The sequence below is a fragment of the Dermacentor variabilis genome, chromosome 1 (genome assembly GCF_050947875.1).
Source record: "Dermacentor variabilis isolate Ectoservices chromosome 1, ASM5094787v1, whole genome shotgun sequence".
Taxonomy (NCBI): Eukaryota; Metazoa; Arthropoda; class Arachnida; order Ixodida; family Ixodidae; genus Dermacentor; species Dermacentor variabilis.
In genome coordinates, this window is record NC_134568.1 from 237,846,602 (window position 1) to 237,868,183 (window position 21,582).

General features: G+C 41.1%; 1 protein-coding gene across 2 annotated transcripts in view; it reads left to right on the plus strand.

Annotated features, from left to right (window-relative positions):
• LOC142560132 (retinoblastoma-like protein 1) overlaps nucleotides 1-21,582 on the plus strand; it is a 119,007-nt gene that overhangs the window by 3,557 nt on the left and 93,868 nt on the right. For both annotated transcript variants that reach the window (XM_075671976.1, XM_075671986.1), the window contains exons 4-9: nucleotides 2,483-2,547; nucleotides 5,202-5,330; nucleotides 9,250-9,401; nucleotides 20,560-20,624; nucleotides 20,696-20,861; nucleotides 21,158-21,330. In XM_075671976.1, coding sequence (XP_075528091.1) covers nucleotides 2,483-2,547; nucleotides 5,202-5,330; nucleotides 9,250-9,401; nucleotides 20,560-20,624; nucleotides 20,696-20,861; nucleotides 21,158-21,330 — 750 coding nt within the window. The remainder of the gene's footprint in view (nucleotides 1-2,482; nucleotides 2,548-5,201; nucleotides 5,331-9,249; nucleotides 9,402-20,559; nucleotides 20,625-20,695; nucleotides 20,862-21,157; nucleotides 21,331-21,582) is intronic.

Consider the following 21,582-nt stretch of genomic DNA (forward strand, 5'->3'; position numbering starts at 1 on the left):
CTGCCCAGTGGATCACATGACTCAGCCAAGTCCACCTAATGTCTACTACGATGTCAGCTACCCACATTTGCTCTCTAATCTGCACTGCCGTCTTCCTGTCTTTTAATGTTACAGCTATCATTTACCATTCCATCGGTCATTGCACTGTTCTTAGCTTCAAGTTTTCTTATCTTCCAAGTTTCTGCTTTATTGTTCCTGTTAATTTATAATTTTCACCATTCATGTGCAGTTTATATATTCATTGCTTTTGCCTTGTTCAACTCGCAGTACCTTGCCTGACATTCATGCATGGGCCCATGTCTAGGCATGACTGCTAAGGGCCATGGTAGTAAATTATTGTCAAGAAATAAAATGTCTGATTGGTTCAGTGATTGATGGGTTAGTGCTGCCAGTATGTGCGCATTACATACTTTTCAAGGACGTCAGTCAGTGGCCATCCATGACTTGACAGTGCCTGCCTAATGCACTTTAATCCATTTGTATTTATGTGCAGGTTTCTTATGATCCAGGTCGTCTGTAAGCACATGGCCTAGATAAACATACTCCTTCATTGAGAGTGACTACCAATCATGAACTCCTGCTCCCTTGCTAGGCTGTTCAACATGTGTTTTCTACATATTAATCTTCAAACCTATCCTTGAATTTGCCTGATCAATTTGTTGTAAGTCATCTGCAGCATTTCTGAATAGGACAGCATTGTCTGCAACCCACAGGTTACTCATATATTTGCCATAATCAATATGCCGTTATCAGGTTCTTAATTGCTTGGGAGCAGTGCACTCACATGTCTCTGTTTGGGTACCAGATCCTCAACTTCAGTTGTGGCCTCTTGAAATTGTTGGTTAGGGTCTCGTTCGTTGCCTCTTATGCTATCATCATTATTGTATTTAAACACTTCATATTTGTTGGAAAGTAATGGCTTGCATTTGTCTGCTTTCCTCTTGACTGCTATCTAATTAGTGCGATTTTTCAGACTTTCTTCCTTCTTTAAATCACGGATACCTAGGACTTGACTGACCTGTGATCACTGCACTTTACCATGGCACATTTATATCTTGCACGTGCCACATTTTGGAACTAGTACATTGTAGACATAGTGTAAATTCTATTATATTTCTTGTTTTCTGTTGGCACTTCTTTCATCTCCTGTTCCTGTTACTGATGTTTTGGGAGAGAGTATTATTTTGCAAGCTATGGTCGAACGCCTTCATAACAAAGTGTTTGGGGCCTCCGAAATCATTCGTTATACAGGTCACTTCAGTGTAAAGGTCGCACACCACACAGCACACAATAGAACCGGGACAAAATTATTCCTTCGTTATACAGGCCATTTCATAGTAGAGGCATTCCACTGTGTTCCTTTTTGTAGACTATACCGATGTGTATCTGTGATTATTTCTAGAGTTGATGCCATAGTTTCCAGTTGTATATTCTCGAGCCAACTTTTTTCCTGCTTTTGCATTGGATTAGCCTATGAATCAGTATTCTGACCTTTGACTTTTCTCAATGTTTTGAAAACCTTATAGAACATTGTCATCATGAGGGGAGGGGACATGAGTGATGCGCGTGCACTCATATACTTTCTGTATTTAATAACATTTCATTTTTCAGCTTTCTATGCCTACACCTAAATACATTTTACACATGTTGCAGTGTCTAAACCCTTCTTCTCTGTTGTATCTCTGCAGAATTTCAGTGTTTGAGGTTGGTTCATTATCTGGTCTTATGCTTGGCCCATTCAGTATGGGACCTAAAGGCCAACAGCAAATAAATTTTTGGCTGCGTAGAAAGCCTAGTTTGAGATAGTGCAATATAGAACATGCAAAATTTTTTGTTTGAAAAACAAGTGGATGCATCATGAAAGGATAGTAAAAAGTACATATTTTTGAAACCAAAACGATAAAAAGAAAAGAAAAACGCCACTATTACCGCTTGGCAGCGGTGACGCATGACTCTGAATGCATGACTTCTCAGCATGACCACTGAGATTAGCCGCCGCCCTGGTGCACTGAAAAATCTAAGTGGCGATATGCTAGGACTTATGTCATATCTGTTAACCACCAGGTGTATGCGCCATCTGCTTAGGTGCTATTGAAATACTGCAAATAAGAAAAACCGTTAGCAGTCCTGTAGCTTTGCCAAGATTACTTCAGTAGTACGTATATGCTACTCATTTATAACCAATTTAGTCAAAGTTAAATTTTGTTGCAGTTAACCTTTCATGTGCCTGAATTGCGTATCTGGCGTTGCAGATTCCAAATTTAGTACTGACATTGTGTATATATATATATATATATATATATATATATATATATATATATATATATATATAAACGGGGGTGGTGGGACGGGCGGTCTTTTGTAAATAAAGAAATTGCATTAGTGAGTTTCATCCTAACTTTGTGTTTTATGTGGTATATGGTGCCCTAGTGTGCCTGATAATGTAAGATTTCTAATAATGTATCTCCTTTCCCCTTGCTAGGCCTACTCAATGCAATTCAAATGACATGTTCAATTTCATCTGGACGCTCTATGTGTACATCAAAGGTGAGCATTTTTGTAACTGCTGCCTTGATGTTTGATTGCAGAAAAACTGTCAGCTCATGATTGTCTTTTACTAGTTTTAACAGGCTGTTTCACTACCAGTAATTAATGGAAATTCTTATATCGAGCATGTTTCTGTGAAGGGACACTAAAAAGAAATGCTAAATCAGTTTAGGCAGGTAGAACATTATCTCAAAGCTGCTTGCATTTTCCTGGTGGGAAAAGGTTGATTGTTACCATGGAACCTAAGGGCCAAATTTTCCTTATTGTATTTTTGTGCCCATTTGATTACTTCATTCATTGTTTGGGCTTGGTGTTCAAGAACAATACAGCGGGGGGGGGGGGGGGGGGCTATGAGGGATGCTGTGGTGTAGTGCTCTGGACTAATTTTGACCAGTTGAGATTCTTTTAACGTGCACTTAAATCCAAGTTCACTAATGTTTCGTTCTTGTATTCTGCTTCCATCAGAATATGGGATTTCAAATATGGAATAGAACCTATGATTTTGTGCTTAGCAGTTACCACCAGAGACATTGTGCAAAGATTTTTGCATTCACTGTGCAGAACTGATGACATCAATGACGTCACGGACTTCAAGGTGTTTTTGTGTATTTTGTTCGTCTTTTGACAAGGAGAAATTGCCAAAAACTCCCAGGCTGAGTCTGCTTATTTTTGAATTCATATAGTCTTTCTTAATTTTTAAGCAATTAACTAGCCTTGGACAGATGGTGCCTCAGTCAGTGGTGTCATGAAAAGCTAGTGTGGGAATTGTCAGAGGACCACCCACCTTTTGTTTTTGTCCTTTCTGGTGTACCAAACCTGACCTCTTTGGCACTCCAAATGGGTAATCAGTGACTGTAGCATGACTTCATGTTTTTCTTTAGTGTCCCTTCAAAGTGGATTTCAAGTGATGTCATTTATCTAGTGTCATGTCTATGCACAGTGACAGTACCTCTTTTGTATTTTCTTGTGAACACTTGTGTTTATTCACTTTTTCTCATTTGTTTTTTTAACTAACAATGTACTGAGTAAGTACACATATTATTTCGATTTTCCCAGTTCTGCGTTCAGCCGCAAATGGATGCCTTCATAATATGGAACCCTGCATTTTTTGTGTGTTGGGGCTGCCACATTCTTTGGATAATACCCAAGTCCTCATTCTCAAACACCTGGTTTATTAGAGGCTGAAAAGCACACATTTTCATACCTTGCCAACTCCTTTAGTGTCCCACTTTATTTCAATAGTAGATACAGCTAGCTCTGTCTTAAGAAACAATTTATCTCTCATGGGGATAGGGACATGGTGAGGAACAGTGTAGACTTAATGGCTAAGTTCCATTTGCATAGACATGTAGTGGCAGCTGCCTCATTCAGAAATACAAGGGTGTATTGATAAAGAGGTTCAGACGAATTTTTGTAGTATAAATGCGTTTGCATTTGGCATTTTACACACCTTCCCGTGAACATAGAACTGGACAATATTCTATGCTGCTGTATCATGCCCACATAGGTGGCATGAAGATGTATTAATTGGCAAAAAACTCGCATTCTGTAGTTTGGTATAGTATGAGGTAAAGCATGCTATAGGGACATATCAAAGATAAAGCACAGAAGGTTGTCTGCTATGATTAAATGCGTTTATCCAGCACAAAATATGTAAAAACTCGTAATCGGCTTAATTTCCTTGCTTAGCAACTCTTGAGTCTGGTTACCAAATGAAGCATGCATTTTTTGTGTGTGTGTGTGATTTGTGTGACTACAAATAGTTGTCCATGTGGCCATTCTCACAAAGGGCAGTCATTTTTATATCTCACCATGAGAATTTTTTCTACGGTATTCGCAGAGAGGAGAAACCTTGCATGAAGAGCTTTTCGTGCTCTGAGAGACGGGCAGTGGCTGCCATTAGATGCTAAAGTGCTTTTAAAAGCAAGTCGCAAGGTGGCCTGCAAGGATGCCCATACAGACATTTCCCAGGACATGTAATGAAGCTGGTGATAGTATTGGTAACCTAGTGAGAAAGTCGCTAAATTTAGCAAGTTTTCAGTTGTGTCCTTTCTGGAGTCTTAGTGTCTTCTTGAGTGGCTTTTTTTACTGATGTTAAAGCTGGTAAATTGCACTGGCAAAATTCCTCAAGTAACTTTAGCTCAGTTGAATGCTTCACCCCCATTTTATCCCAAGGGCTAGAATGTGCCTCCATTGGTGGCTACATGTATACTGAAGAGTGTATTAGTGAGCTGCTTATACCGAAGTTGCTTTTCTAAGCAAAGCACGATCTTGAGATCTGTTACCATCAGTGGTTGCTTTCTCATTCCACATTCTGACCATTGACTCGCCACCACAGGAGGTAATTTAAAGGTATAGTTAAAAAAAATAAGCACGATGTCTAGGACGGGAAGGCGGAGAACAATTAAAATACAAGAAAGGCAAAATTCCATGCTAGTCATCTTTTTCATCACTTTCCGAATATTCGTTACAAACAGTGTGTTTTGCGCTGCGACCTGGGGACTTTGTCCCCTCAAAAAAGGTTATCAACATTAACTGATGCTTTGCTCACTATGCTGGCGAGATTTTTTTCTCCACCTTCATTTACATGCTGGTGTCAGGGGATGAGAAGGTGACGTGAGCTTTCTTCAGTCTTCATTGTGGTTTATTTACAGGTCGTTTCTCAGCCATCTGCTGTGACCTTGTCAACTGCTACCACCTCTTGTTGTGTTGCATTGACTATGGCTATTGTACAGCACTAGCTGCAAAACGCGTGGACCTTCTCGACCCCAAATTTTACGAAGGTTAGTCTTGCAGTGCTTGATGCATGTGTGCAGGCATTTTAAACACGTTCAGTGGGCATTATTTGCATTTGAAAACCGCATCATCTGGGATTGCTGATTCTGCTGGACAATCTTTTAACACTTGTGTGAGTTGTGACAGCTATACCTATGCAGTCTTCTCTTTTTTTTTTTTTCTTTCTTGCAAGATCGAGAAAATAAAAGGCTCTGCTTGGTAGGTGGTGTTTGAACTTGTCACTGCCAATTTCTTTTTATTCTTTCAAGAGAAGTCAGTATTATGTGAGCTGTTGGGGAGTGGTTAGATATAAACTTGAATGAGTTCTAGGCAGGCCGACTGTTTCAAGCATCAACCTCCTTTATGAATCCAGCCAACAGTAATTGGTATGGCCTTTGTAAAGGTAGGTAGGTCATGTTGAGGCATTACCACTAGGATGAGGTGTCACCTTTGTGTCAGTCTTTAGCTAAGGCTTGGTGTAGTTGACACAGTTGTCCAAAAAGATTAAACTTGTGTTAGTTCAACCAGAAAAAAAGAGCACTTGTTTTAAGCTTGGGAATAAACAGGCAATAAAGAAAATGAACATTTTAAAATTACACTGTATCTTGTGTAGGCAAAGAAGGGTAGAGAAAGTTATAGCAATGTGCATTCTTTTGTAAGCTCATTCGTTTCAAGAAGTGTCATTCCCGAAAAGGTTTCTTTCTTTTTTTTTTTTTTGTCAAATTGCAAATAGGTTGAGTTGTCCTAAAAAGACACTTTTAGTTACTTATATGTCATAATTTTTGTGCGGACGAATTTTGTTAACCAAGTTTCCTTGTATTCTATTCATACTTAGTGATGCTGCACTTGTTGTTACAAACACATTGTTGTCATGTGGAAGGATGTTGTCTTTGTTTCTATCTGCGAGTAGATTTTCTTCTAAATTTTATTGCTTGTACATTCTTATGCTGTGTAAAAAAAAAAAAAAAAGAAACACTCTTTGTAAATTTCATATATACGAAGCATGTTTTTTTCCCCCTAAAACGTTATTTCTTGCTAGCTGAGCTTAAGCATATTAAATTAAATCAAAGTATCATTAGTCTTGCTGCAGTGCATTAAGCATTGTTTTCTCTCTCTCTATTTTCTTTTGCAGTTATTGAATTCAGTATTGTAGTCTGCTTAACTGAGCTGCTAAGATGAGCAGTCCATTTGAGCTGACCATATTATGTCTTCTGTGTTTCTCTCAAACCACTGGCCCAGACAAAGTGCTAACATATTTGCAGGATTCTACTGCTCCACCAATTGTAACACGCAGTTATATTATTGCCCAAATATCCAAAAAGAACAACTTGGTGCCGATTCTACAGTCCACATCAAGTAATTGCACCTGAGTCGACACATACCATGCTGAAACAATATTTTGGAAGATACAAAGGCACATAGACACGCACACAGCTGAATCTTAGCAGCTAGTGGCTATCGGAGTCCAACAACACCTCCTTTTCACTGTCTACTGGCCAAAGAAAGTCATCTTCAGTGCCATTGAATGCATTAGAAATGCCACACTTATGGAGGCTCATGCAACCATCGTCTGCGGGAGGGCATTCTGCACACCATGAACCCACCTTGCGATGTCTCGAAGCGCCGCTTTCTTCAGATGACTCATTCTATGGCAATGTGGCCAGCTACCTTGCATAGAGCTTATTTTTTTAGATATTATTTTTCATTTTTGATTTTGAGTAGAATTAGTTACAGTTCTAATGCCCATGCAAATTTGAGCGCACCTTTTATTTTAAAAAAAGGTGTGCGTTAGAATCGTGCAAATAGAGTAATCTTGCATGTGGCAGTTAGCTCCGCTGCATCTGTTTAATAAATTTTGGCGATCAGGCTCTGAAATATGTTATTGAAATTGTTTGCTGTGTGCTTTCTGGTGCATTCAAATTGTCATTGTTGATATTGTCACCCATACTTGACAAAAAAAAAAGTGTTAAGAGGAATGTCGAAGCTGGCCTCATTTGGTGACATTGCTGTTTATGGTGGCTTTAAACTATTGCAACTCCTTCGTTCCTTTTTGGTTTCTTGTTTGAATCACTGTAGTGACATCATGTACTTTCTATCTACTTATATGTGACTGCTAATGTAATATTTACTGCTTTACATCCTCGTTAAGTTGCACCTTCATTTTGCCAGGGAAAAGTCATTGGGATATGCTTTAGGTCTGAGATAAACCAAAGTTACTTGGAAGATAGAAGCGTGAATTAGAGAACTAAACATACCTGCCACCTACTAAATTTTTTGTAAAGTTTATGAATTTAGTCCCATTCTATGATCTTACAAATGTTGTGCTAGCTTTTACAAAAAATAGTCTGTTAATGCATATGTTTAAAGCTCTTGAAAGATAGAGTGACGCAATATTACAAGATTATGCAAAAGAGTAATTGTGTACTGCCATTTTGTGGCCGTGCAAGGCGCCACATTAACTAGAGAGAACTTGCTTCGAGGAAGTTTATTCAGAAAAGTTCCTCAAGCAGGTGACATTGGCAATAGCATAGTCATGGAAAAGGTTACTGTGATGTAAAAAAGAAAAGTGTGTACTCAGGACAGACATTAAAAACATGCGCTGTGATCCCCCGTTCACCTTGTTGAATTCGCAATATTTTACGAATTTTAAGGTTCACAGGTTGGCGGCCATGACTAAGGGATAAGTAAAGAAGGCAGCTTCATTTAAGTGGTTAATAGTGTTGCAGTTTACGTAGGCCCCTGATAATTTTATGTTAATTATATTTGGGGTTTTACGAGCCAAAACTATAGTCTGATTATGAGGCACGCTTTAGTGGGGGAGTACGAATTAATTTGTACCATCTGGGGTTCCTTACCATGCACCAAGTGCACGTGCACTGGCATTTTTGCATTTTGCCCCCTAACGAAATGAAGCCACCGTGGCTGGGATTTGATCCTCTGACCTCGTACTTGGCAGTGCAACGCCATAGCCACTAAGACACTACGGTGGGTATAGGTCCCTATTTTCGTATAGTTTATGTATAGGTTTCCATCCTTAATGGTGGTCATCATTCACATGGTTTATGCAGACTCCCATTCCCAATGAGTGATGCTGCTTTCCCCTGGTTCTACTTTATTTCCTTCAGCAAAAGTACAATAGAGCAAATGAGTATTTTTAATGTTCATTTGCTGCTAATTACTGCATCATTCAGTTAAATCGATTTTCCAAATCAATCCTCGCTAAGGTGAAGACTTGCGTGTATCACGTGAAAATATGTTTCCGAAGGATAGAAAGCAGGTTCTGATTCTTGCGCCTGAGCAGCAGGACCTAAGCTGAAATAAGGTTTTGCATGAATAAATGTACAGATATCTCTATTTGTAAGAACAAGTTAACTTTACCACCTGAATTTTATTTACTGATACAAGAATTGGGAGAGATGTGTGCCTTGCTTTTAGCATCTTACAGTAGAACTGTTTATATTTCGAAGAAATCTCAGCCCATGCTAGCATGAAAGTGAAAAGTTATTAAGCTGGCTGCCTAAATGTGGGGTCTTTATTTTATATAACTTTGTTTGAAGGCTTTTGTGCCCTTTCAATGTGTACTAGGATGAAATTGTAAGATTGTGGTAGTGGCCACCTTAGAATACTACAGCAGCAGTACTAATTGTACTTATTAATGTCTTGGTTTGCTTGCCAGGTTTAGGCATGCATTGCATGTCCTGAATATTCCATTCAGCAAATTATCCAAGTAATGCTTTCCTAAAGTGCTAGATCTTCAGTAATGTCAATACTCCTGACCACTTTGTTTAATTAAAGCACATATATGATTGTGACATGCAGAAATATTTTTGAAACCAAACCAGTGATTGTTAGCTGTAGCCCTGCTGGGTGAAGGGGAGAGCCCACTGGAAAAATGTCAATTTTCTTTTGCATTGTTTGATTTTACAGCTCAGCAAGATAAACTAAAAAAAGACAGTGACAATCAGGATGTGGGAATCATCAGAGAACTCGTGAAAAGCCATGATGGCAACTTTGAGGATGCTTCGGTTCTCAAAGCCCACCACTTCAGGTATCCAATTCAGCAGCTTATGGAAGAAAAGGTAAGGGGTTTTTAAAACCTTCAAGTAGTCATTTTTATGTTGTGGCTCGTTTTGTATGATGCTGAAATGTCCTGTAGCTCTTTTTAACCTAGTTAAGGAGTGGGAATCCTGCACCAATTGTGCCATTTTGATACACACTCAAGTTGCTGCCCCAAATTGGGTAGAAAAGCAGAATTATGGAAGTTGTGCCACACTGCGCCAAAACAGCTTTGGCTCCGGCAGGCGTCACTGAAAGATCGCCAACGTCGCGTGGTTGGTCTTGGAGGTCTTGTAAAAGCAGATTTCATATTCTGGCCGCCAGTGGGCGTTAACAGCCGCAACCAATTAGGTTCCCTGAGTTAAAGTAAACGTAGCGACATTCTTTTACCTTGTCGCTCGTGGCGGTGAGTGAGGACAGGTGAGGAAGTCCAGGGCTTATCTGCACTTCCCTGTTGCATGATCGTCGTGATCAAAAAGAACAAATTGACGGTGCAACCAGTCAGGGGAAACTGCATGTGGTGAAGGAACTCTGAGAAAGAGGAGGGGGGGGAGGAATGTCGCTACTTTGAGTCACTCAATGTGAACTTCAGATCATGTCATGGTGTTTATAGTGAGTAGTGAATGGCAAAGCGAAGCCAGAGGCATGCAGAATCTTGAGTCGAGCTTGGTTTAAGCGTTCTTTACTTGTTCATACAACCTGTTTCCTGCTTCTATACTTCTAGGTATCTCGTCCTTCTCTTCTAATTACTCTTAAATACCTTTTTTCATTACTAATGTTGATTTGTTCACAAGTAGCTTACAATTAAAGCTGTGTTATGTAATTTTGAAATATTTTCGCAGAAGTATTTGAATATGCATACTACACTCACATACAAGTAACATCGTCTGACCATCTGTACATTTGCAAAACCCAAACTTAGAGTTTTGCATCTGCAGCTGACTCAAACCTACAACAAATAGAGAAGCAGGGTGTGACATGAAAACTCAGTGTTTAGGAATATGATGGCAACTGTTAAAATGCAAACCTTCAATTTTCTGGGAATTTCGTACTTCTTCAGCAGTGTGTTATGTTCGCAATAGATGACTACTGGATCAGGCTTCTCTCTTTTGTGTTGGCTTAGTAATGTATCATATAGACTTGTGTAAGGGGCCGCACCCACAACTTGGCAGCCAAAAATTTCGAGAAAAAAAAAATTCCAATGGAGAAGCAATTGCTTTTTATGCTCCGATGCCACGTGGGCTCATCTGTGAATTCTTGCGTGCTGCATACTTCCCTGTGCCGCCACTAAATGGTGAGAGCTATGCATTGACCTCTGATGCAATGGTACATCTGGGGATCTGGGGTGTGCAGAAGTCACAGGCTGAGCTGGCACCATTTTGACCAAACAGTTTGGTCCCATGTAATGGCTGCACCTCATCAAAATTGTGAAAAAAAAGAAGTACAGCCCTTACGCGAGTTTATATGGTAGTTTATGCATTAAAATTTCACAGCTTCACTCAAGTGGAATTTGTGTTCGTACACCAGTGAATTACCTCATCTGCTTTTTGCCTGCATCCCTCCTCCTTGCTACTCCGGTCTTCACTGTGGTAGGGACTTCTGCATACTTTGAAGGGGGCAGTTGGGCTTTGGCTACAGTGTGTGGCTTTCTGCCAATACTTTTGGGAAGATGGGGAACAGGTTCTTCCCACCCTAAGTAATGACAACCCCTTTACTAATTTGCTTTCAGGGTCTGCCATGTTTCTCAGCATATGTGTGGGCTGAGAGCATTCCAGTTCATCCCAACACTTACAGATTCAGGCCTTTCACACATGTGGTGCCTGATTATGACATGTCCATTGTAGCCAAGCCACTGAGGCATGTGTCCTCTTTGTGTCTAGGTTATCTATAAGGAGAGTGTTTTTCTATAGGACTGAGAAACGGAGACCACATCTTTCATTGTGAAAATTGCTTTTCTTTTTTTTTTTTTTTTTTTTTTGACCTGGCGTAGCTGCACAAGTACCCTCCAGCGCTATAAAGACCAGCTCTCCATTACCTGCATTAGTTGGCAGCCTTTACACTCTTGCTATAGGCTTTACTTCTGATTTAACCAAACTGAAACAGGCGAGTCCTACATTTAAGTGCAATATTAAAATGGACCGTGTAAACCAATCGTCTAGAAGGAAGATGGGCCATTTGTTTAGCTGTGGCAGAGCCACTTATGCAGGGCTCCTTTATTGACAGAGCTTAGCAATATTGGAGGAGTGGTAGCATAGAGAACTTGTCAAGTGATGGTTGGAAGAAGTAGCTGAGAAACAGTGGATGTAAGTGTTCGTGTGGAAAATGTGGTGCATTCCTCCCCATGATAGATGTATATATACTGTTAAAGGGCCCCTCATCAGGCCCCATAGCAAATTTTGGTTATGCACTGGAAGTTATGTATCCTCTTGGGAGCATTCTGCTGCAAAAATGTTTCAAATCGGCTCATGAATAGTTGAGATAGAAATATTTCAGGGTCGGGAACCCATGATTTTAGGAGGCAAGCTTCACCGCAAACACAGACGCTCCCTCCACTTGCCCCGTCTAGCCTCGTCAAGCGAAATTCCTTCCCGGCGTGCTCTCATACCGGACCTCAAGGCCTTCATTTTTTTTTCTCCTCACTTTATTGCAGTGTGGCGCACTTCTGCTGACAGCATCGCGTGTGAGCTGTTGCGATTGTCTCCTTTCGCGCAGCACACGATTTTGCACGCTGTGCACGAGGACACCTAGTGGTACAAGTCAATGCTGCACAAATACTGAGGCAGACACAAGCAGATTACAGAGCATGATGCCACGCTGGAACACGGTAGAAAATGACATAGTTTCATCGACTGCATGACGTGGGAACAAGCATACAAAACGGAAGTTCATCTCTCTTGCTCAGGTGCAAAGTAAAATAAAAACAAGCAGACATTCAGTTTGTGTGTTTTATTATTTCTCTAAGCTTTAATTAATCTATTCTGGCAACATATTACACAAATAACAGATGTTGGCTTGAATAATTATCAAAGTTGCGTGTTACCATGAGGGACGTCACAGTGTGAATACGTGTGCGTAGGCGCACTAGCACATGCATGTCATCCTCCGGCTTGGAGCGTGGCGGTCGCGAAGAGAAGGGAAAATAGAATTTGGTTTGAAATTTCAGATCTTTCCGTGGCACGTAGTGATGTAATACTTTGCAGACACGATCGTTATCGCGCATTGTATGCTCTGCACTTGTCAGCTCAAGGTGGCCAGACCTGGTGAAGGGCCCTTTAAGTTACCACATAGTATTTTCCTTTGAGAAAACCCTTGCCTAATGATTGCAATGCTTCTTTCTTAAAGGGCCCCTCACCAGGCCCCATTGGTGCCCGTCCTGTCGCTGTGTGTTTCTTTCCTCTTCATTTTTTCGTGCCACAATACTTATTCCAGCATTTCTGGTCAAGGTTTTGCGTGCTGTGCTTTTTGTGGAAATTCCCAAGCTCGTGTTGCTGCTGGCTGTTAGTGCATTACAGGCATCCGTGTGAAGCACAGGCATCATCTCTGCTGCTATCGAGAGTGGCTTCTCCGTGAAGGAGGGCACATGTCTTTGTTAGAATATGGAAGTCTTTTTGCTGCGGGCATAATACTTATGCATACAGGGCTGTATGCATTGTATGATGTACGCACCATACTTCTCTATTTTAAATGCCCTTACCTTGTGAAGGGTTCTTTAACAGAAAAAAAAGAAAAAGAAACAGGAAGGTGGTTTGAAATGACATTAGACCCAGGTAAATACATATATGTTGTTTTGCGATGGTCATAATTTCACTGTCTGCTCACAAAAGTGACAGCATACAAAAGGGATCATTTTGTCCTTGGAAAGTATTGCAATTTGTAAGCCAACCGAACACTTTATTTGGAAAGCATCTGAACAGGTGTATGTGAGGAAATAAATGTGACCGGGAATGATATGCATATAATTCCTTGTGCGTGTATGAAAGGGATAATGTGCATACATAGCACTCACAGTTGCAGTTCTCAAATTTATTTATAGCCAGTGTTTGAGACTTGGGTTTAACACAGAATAAGTAGCGAGTTTTGCAGAATTACGCAACATGTAGGAAATTTTATGAGGGGATAATTGTCATCCACATAAAAGCGGCATGAAGCTACAAAAGTCATTCACTTATTCACTGTTCCTGCGCTTCAAGTTTTTGATGAACTTGGCCTTGAGATGGCATCTGTTAGCCTTTTGGTCAGTAGTGCAGAAGTCTGAATGGTGAAGGGTAGAGTATTCACACTCAAAGGACGGCTTAGAGTTTCCCTGACCAGGTTGAATTTTTCTTTCAACTAGGAAGCCTTTTTATACACCCATGTGCAAAGGCGCCGACTACGGCAACGTTTTTAGATCTCTTTCAGTTTGCAAGCTCCCAACGAGCCGCGCACGAGAAAGCGGCCCCCTTCCGTTTCCACTCACCATGCGGCGCTGTGGTCACTGTCGGCCCGGAGAGCTCGCGCTCGGCAGCGGCTGCGGCAGCCATCTCCGCCGGATGCACAGAATTCAAATTTGTTGGCCTTTTTTTAGTTGTCACATAGAAAGTGAATTCAGTCTCATGGTTAAATAACTGTTTGGCCTGAGCAGTAATGGTGAGATAAAGAGCAGGCTAAAGCAAGATCGCGAAAAACTGCGATCGTTTACTCAATGCTTCGCGCTTTATCTATCACATCGTATTTGCGATGTTTATCCTGGATAGTTTAGTGCCTGTTGGCGTAACGCTATCAATAGTTCTTGTGAATAGTTCACGAACCATAAAAGACGATTTAAAATAGCCATGTTCCGTTCTGTTTCTAGAACAGTCACGAAATTCTGCGCTCTGTTACCGACGTACGGAGCACAGCACAGAGAGCAGTGTTTTTCACGTTCACTTTGAGCATTTATTCAAGTGCACACAAACAAACACTGAATGCAGACACACCTGGTGCGAAACACGGAAGGAATGCCTACAGAAGACGAGCTTTTTTATTTGCAGTAGTGACTTTTTCTCTACTTTCCAGCCGGCGATTCACATCTCTCGTGTAGAAGTGCTTGCGTGTAACTATGACAAAATTCAACACCTGGCATGTAAAAGAGGCCATATGCTCTGCACATCCAAGCCGCGCAAGGTTTCTCAATTCCAACTCGTCCAACACTTCCCAAAACATATCCGCGGAAAGTGGGCCTTCTTTCAATGAAATTGAAACTGCTCTGTTTACAATATTTGTAAACTGTAACATCTTTTTGGTAAGGTGCTTTAGGCAGCCTTGCTTGAAGCTCCTGTACACTGTGAGGTATGAGTGACTGCCAACAACTGGCACTGGAGAGCTGATATCCTCTATGCAGGAAGGGCATGTTTTACTCTTGCTGAGCTTATGCACCACATAGCCCGAAAAGTAGTAGGAGGTGCTTTCATCTACTTCTCCCTTGGAGTAAATGTGGTCACTGCCACTGTGCTGGGGCAAGTCATTAGGTTCAGAGGCTAACTCAAGAATTCTGGATTCAATCAGGTCATGCAGGTGTGCTTGCTTACAGCGATGTGCTTCTCTCGATTTCTTCAGTGTGTCTTGAACACCTACAAGCACAGCACTCGGTGCACCCTCCACACTTCCACAAGGACCGGTCTTAATAGGTGTGTACAGACTAAGCAGTCGGAATATTTGTGTGAAATTCCCGACTGTACCACACAGCGTAAACATGCGCACGTGAAAAAAGCCACTGCTTGCTACTTTGACAAGGCGGCTGCAGCGGCGGCGACGATAGGTATGGACCGGGCCGGTCGGGCAAACACTGTGGCGAGCGCCACCGTGCGGCAGGAAAGAGAAAGGCGACACTCCGCGCGCCGGAGCTTTCAAACTGAAAGAGATCTAAAAACGCTGGACTACGGGGGGAGCCCCCCCCTCCCCCCCACACACACCTAAAGTGTCATTACCAGAGCTTTGTCCCCCACATCACTTTAGGTTTTTTTTTACTTTCCTTGACCTTTTCACTTGAAATTTTATTGGGTCTGATAGCTTACTGCATCATTGTTAGTGCGGACGGGCATGGCTTTTGATTCATACTTTATTTTTATTTTTGCAAATCCTGACAATAGGAGGACAAGCGTATAAGAAGCACTAGTGGCAGCTGCCTCATCCATACTTTCTCATTTCAACATTGCTTTAAATTTCTGCTGTAAACACCATGCACATATACAGTATATTTAAATATACACACAGGACAAAGTTTCTTATATTTTGGAAGAGCTGGAGGTAGCCAATTAAAAATTATTTCTAAAGGTATGGATAGCCTATGCCTACAGAATGAACATGTTGCTGTATGTTCACCATACTTCAAATTGTTTTGCGTGCTTTTTTGACCATGAAAAAACCTATAGACTTCAGTGACCCCTTCGGCAGAGTCTTTTATCAGTGGCGTGTAAAATTCACGTGAATGTTGTGTGTCTTAGTGTTGCTCCTCTTTCCTGTAAGCAATGCTAACGACTCATGAAAAAAATAAATTTCTAATAATTTACAACTATTATTAGGGTTGGAAACATAGTCAGTTGCATGCAAAGGTCATAAATATAGACAGGGTATCACAATTAACTGTCATGCACCAAAATTAAAAAGAGCAATGCATTACTCGAAGAAAACCTAGTGCATATTGTTTGCAGTACAGTAGAGTAGCTGCCAGTAATTTTTTCGTTACTGAGATTCAATTAGGCAATTGCAATTAATTATCTAACTTGAGACTTACTATCCAAATTATCAAAGTGTGAATGAGGCATTTGAAGGCAGAGCCAAGGGACAGCTAGCTGCCGTATTTTCAGCAACTTGCTAATTGCAGACTAATTTTTTTTTTTCGACTGATAAATAAACCTTGCGAAATATGAAGAATACTGTGGGACTGTGTTCCCACCCGGATCATAAAGCAGCGCCCTCGAACAGGCTCCCTCTGAGTTATCCAGTATAAAATAAAGGAAATAAAAACTTTGCGATCGAGCTAGTGCCTTATCTGCCGCGTCCTGACGGAAGTAACATGTCGCGTTTGGTGTTAGTTGGAAGCAAGCTGTGATAGCTGTTGTCTTAGTGTAGATAAAGTGCACGGATGTCCCTTTTTTTTTTTTTTTTGCCACACAAACTATTACCAAAAAGTGAATTGGCAACGTCAGTGCAAAGGTTTAAAGGTGCATTTTGTTTCGTCCCATTCATCATGTCTTTCTCTGATAAGCAGGAGGTAAATATGATCCTTGCCTTGGGATTTGTAAATAGCAACAAGAGAAAGGCCACAAATATACATCAGTCTTGGAAGTGTGGCGGTAGGCCAAACATGTTGACTATCATCAGAAATGATGAAAACCTGAGACGAACCAGCAGATTTAAGAAACAGCGGTGTAGGACTCCATCTTTGAGTCCTAGCCTATGCATAAATGTTGTAGCATTTACGGCCTCAAACCCTCATGCTAGCGTGCGGGACGTGGTCGCCCAGGTGCCATTTTCCAAGTCATCAGTTTAGAGGATTCTAAACGATGGCCTTTCACCTGTACCACTTTAACCAGCACCAATTCTTGGAAGACCTGTAAAATCATCTAGATTTCTCGAATTGGGTCCTCACAAAAGCCGATGGTTCACCGGACTTTTTGAGCAACATCATGTGCTCAGATAAAGCCAGTTTTCACAGAAACACCCTGGTAAATTTGCATAATGCACACTATTGGAGTGACTACAATGCACTCTAGGTAAAGGGCAATTGGCACCACTACCAGTGGTTGTTCAATGTGGGGTGCAGAATTTACGCTGGTGCTATAATCAGTCCCATCTTCTTCGATCACACACTGACTGGACAACATTACATGGACAAAATCCTTGAAGGAGTGGTGGATGAGTTTCTCAGCGAAGTGCTGCTGTCATGTTTTCCACTTCTGTGGGACTGTATCAGCAAGATGGAGCACCAGCACACAGCGCCAGCCGAGCACGAAACTGGCTGGATGCGACTTTTTATGCACAATAGATAGGAATGCACGGCCCTGTAAATTGGCCAGCTAGGTCATGTGATCTCTCTCCACTTGATTTCTCTCTTTGAGGTTATGTGAAAGATCGTGCTTAGATGTTCGAGATGGACGTCAGATTAGTTCAAGGCAAGGATAACCGATGTCTGCTGCAGAATTCTGGTGTCTGTCATCAAGAAAGCCACTGAAGATGTGATAAAACGGAAACAGTACTGCTTAACTGCAAAAGGAGACCTATTCGAACACGTCCTCTGGCAGCAGCTGGTGTTCAATGGAGCTTATGAATTCATAGACAATGGCACTAAATTACTGTTATATAAAACTATTGTTCGCCCTATACTTGAGTATGATAGTATCGTTTGGAATCCCTACAAGCAGTACGAAATAGACAGAGTTGAGGCCATCCAAAGGAAAGCCATTAGATTTATCTACCGATGTTATGACCGCATTTCTCACCATCGTCAGTCATGTCCTCACTCAACCTAACATCTCTCGCCGAACAGCGACATGTTAATTCTTTAAAATTTTTTCATGGCATTATTCATTTGTCTTGTCGCCTCTCCAGTAAGGAATATATCACCTTTGCAAAAATCTGTTCTAGTAGGAGACATCACGTGCTTAACATTACACTCTTTTTTTACGCGTAATAATACTTTTAAGTATAGCTTTTTCCCTCAAACAATTGAAACTTGGAATTCGCTACCAGGAACCAACTGTTCTCTCCCATTAAACAAGTTCTTGTCTGTGCTCCCTCAACATTGCGCTTAACTTTCTTTATTTGTTGCCTGTTGTATATCTTTTTTTGTACTATATTGTATTATCCACTCCTGCTATAGCCCCACCAGAGGCTGCAGCATGTGAAAAAAAGAAATAATAATAATAAGGGCACACTGAAATCTGATGTTTTTTTTTTTTTTCTTTTTTGTAGACATCCTGATTGCAAATTCAGCTCATTTGAAAGGGGTATATTTACTTTCTTGAACACATCAATTTGTCTTCTCTGTACACATTGGTCGCTTGCTGGTCTGTTTATTTCGCTTTTGTTTTTTGACACAAACCTGTTTTTGCAGTATGTATACACTTTCATGAAAAATAAAATGGTCCCTTTAATTTGGCTTTGGTCCAAAGCAAGTTTTGGTGTGAAATATAGCTTCGCACGCACTCTTTCAATGCAGTGCGAGCAAAGCCGGGATTTTGAAACATTCTATGCCTATTACATTGCTTTTCGCATTTCGTGCATGGTCAGAGCGGCGCTTTGGCTGCGTTATCAAGGGGCTTTTGTTATCAGTGTGATCAGTCGGCCTTTAGAGACAGATAAGTGTGACATAGAAATTAGAGGAAAGAATAGCTGCAAAGCTGTGAAACCTTCTGTTGGTGCTTCTTCCGTACCATTATCAAGGTGATGCGCTGTCTCTTCGGATTCGCGACATGCAATGCAGTTGCTTTCAATTAGCTGATTTGAGGGTGTTGCTTTATGATGCGGGTGGGAGTGCACTCACATGGTATTTTTCATACTTCGTGAGGTTTCTTTGCCAGTTGGAAATAATTGTACTCAATTAGTATGTTGCTGAAAACACCGCAGTTAGATGTCATTTGGGTGCCTACAAATGCCTCATAGACACTTTGAAAATGAGGACAGTACTTCACGAGTTAAATTAAATTACCGAATTAAACCTCAGTAACTAAAGAATTACTGGCGGTTACTCCACTGTACTGGTAACAGTAAGCACTAGGTTTTCTTCGAGTAACACAGCTGCTCTTGTTTAAGTATGGGTGCATGATAGTTGGGGAACGCTGTATGATTCACTCATAAACCGAAATGAGGCCAAGCTAGATTCACTCAGAATCAGCTGCAGTCATGCGCACCAGCACTTAAAGTTGGACTCACAGAAAAAGAAAAGAGGTAGAGAGAGAGAAAGAGAGAGCCTGCAGTTTCTCCGGAAAGGTGAAGCAGTATTAGTGATAGCCAAGTATGTGACAATTACACGAAGGAAGATTTCACCACTGAGAGGACTCGGGGCTGTGAAATTGAACTGTCTCCTACTATGAGGTCTTGTATATACTCGTATAACGCAGTCACTTCAGCGCTCAATTCTTTGAGGTCATACGAAGTTTGTTCAAGTGCAAAAAATGTATATATATATATATATATATATATATATATATATAAGATTTGGAAAGCTGGTCGCTTCCCCCCCCCCCATTCACCTCAGAAATATGAAAACTGTGTCCACTTATGCCCATGTGGGTTTCCTTTAGCATCATCATCATCAGCCTATTTTATGTCGGACTGCAGGACGAAGGCCTCTCCCTGTGATATTCAATTACCCCTGCCCTGCGTGCGCTAGTTGGAGTCGGTTGGCGCATGACAGGGGTTTCCTTTGTATCTGTCATCAACATGGTGTAATGTTTCAGACATACATTAAGTCATTGTACATCAGCCACTCTTGGCTTGTATTAGTGCCGCCATACATGTATGGTGGTCACTCCATTTTTTTTTTTTTGTAAGTTCTGGACCCAAGAATAGAGTGGACTTGTGGATGTCTTGCTCAAATGGCTTCATTTATGCAGGATTACATTTGTGTCGTTGTTAAAGAGTGCCCAAATGCGTTGAGCCTTGTCATTCTTTGTTGGTTGCGTGGAAACATTTGTTTTGAGTATATGAGTTAAAGCTTTTGTTTATCCATTTAGCTTCTCTTCCAATATTGGCATTTCTTATATGTGGCGTTGCTGTAAAAGGGAGAAATAAGTGATGTGATGTGGGCTTATGTTTGGATGAAAATTTCCTTTTAGTTTGAACTTCTCTATATACCATGGAAATGTTCAGGTAGAAATTGTAAACTGTGGTATGTCTGTATATATATTTTACATTGCAAGGACGACAGTGATAAAGCATATCGAACCAGTGCTCCTGATTCAGGGTTGAAGCCTTCTTCCTTTTATGCCTTTCCTTAATTTTAATAAGCTAGATAAAATGGTTCAATGGTGCATAGGATCCAAAAAATCTGAACTGCTCTTTTGGATTGTAAAAAAATGTGTTGCCCATTTTGCTGTGCATCTATCTTAGCTGAGCATTTTATGTTTCTATAGATTATTGCCAGCAGCTAAGTGCTGTTGCTTGCATGACTTAGCAAGTAATTTCTTGTTGTGAGCTTGTGTAATGGTTAAGAACTTTCAGATTCTGCATGGTGACTTCAAGACTCTTGCATTGTCTCTTGAACCAGCAGCCTTTGACACCAGCATGTGAGCACTTTCTGTTTTATGCATGATTGGTATGATCATGGAAGGTATGCTAAAAGTTCCTTTTTTAACAGCAAAAAGCTAAACAAAACCTATGAGGAGGGTGTCCTGAAAGAAGGTGACCTAGATGAGCGGATCTTTCTTGATGACAATGCCCAGGAGCGAATAGGTACACCACGACATACCTTGGACTCAGTGCAGCGTGAGCTGCGAATGTGCCAAGCTGACACCGTAGTCAAGGTAGGGCATTCTGTTTCCATCCTGCCGTACTTGCAGTGCCTATTCTGAGAGCACCACATGACACTTGCATTTACAGCTTATAGAATGTTCTTACAGCAGACGTATTTTTCACTGTTTCAGTGAAAAATACTGGATTGCAGAATATTTCATGTTGGCATGAACATAATTCTAAAAGAAGCAATAGATTTGTAGACATTTATGTAGTGGGGATACTGGGAGCTAGGAGAGTGTCTTCCCTCTAGACAATATAGTATCTGATGCAGGGAAGGAACTGAAACATAGTTTCCTTCCAGCAGCTGGTGGAGGTTCCCCAGCTTCTGACACCCTTGACAGGCCGCAGCAATCTGCACAACCGTGAGGCCATCAATCGGAGCCCAGTGTCGACTGCTACTCAGTGTGCGAGCAAGTTGCAGGCTCTTTTGGCAGGCTGCAAAAATGCCCCAAGCAAGGAGCTACAGGCTCTCTTCAGGTATGTACTGCAGAGCTGTCACTTTCACATGTAACTTAGGTAGGTTGGCTGAGGGTTAGGGTACCGATCTACTAGGCTTATCATTTCCTGAATTTTCAGTAAGGCCAGATAGAGCCCTTTTGTAATCATGTTTATATTTGGGTTTCTGCGCACGGGAAATACTTTGAAATCCTTGACATTCTGCTGTCTTAGCACGAAATGGTATGTGTGTGTGTGTGTGTGTGTGTGTGTGTGTGTGTGTGTGTGTGTGTG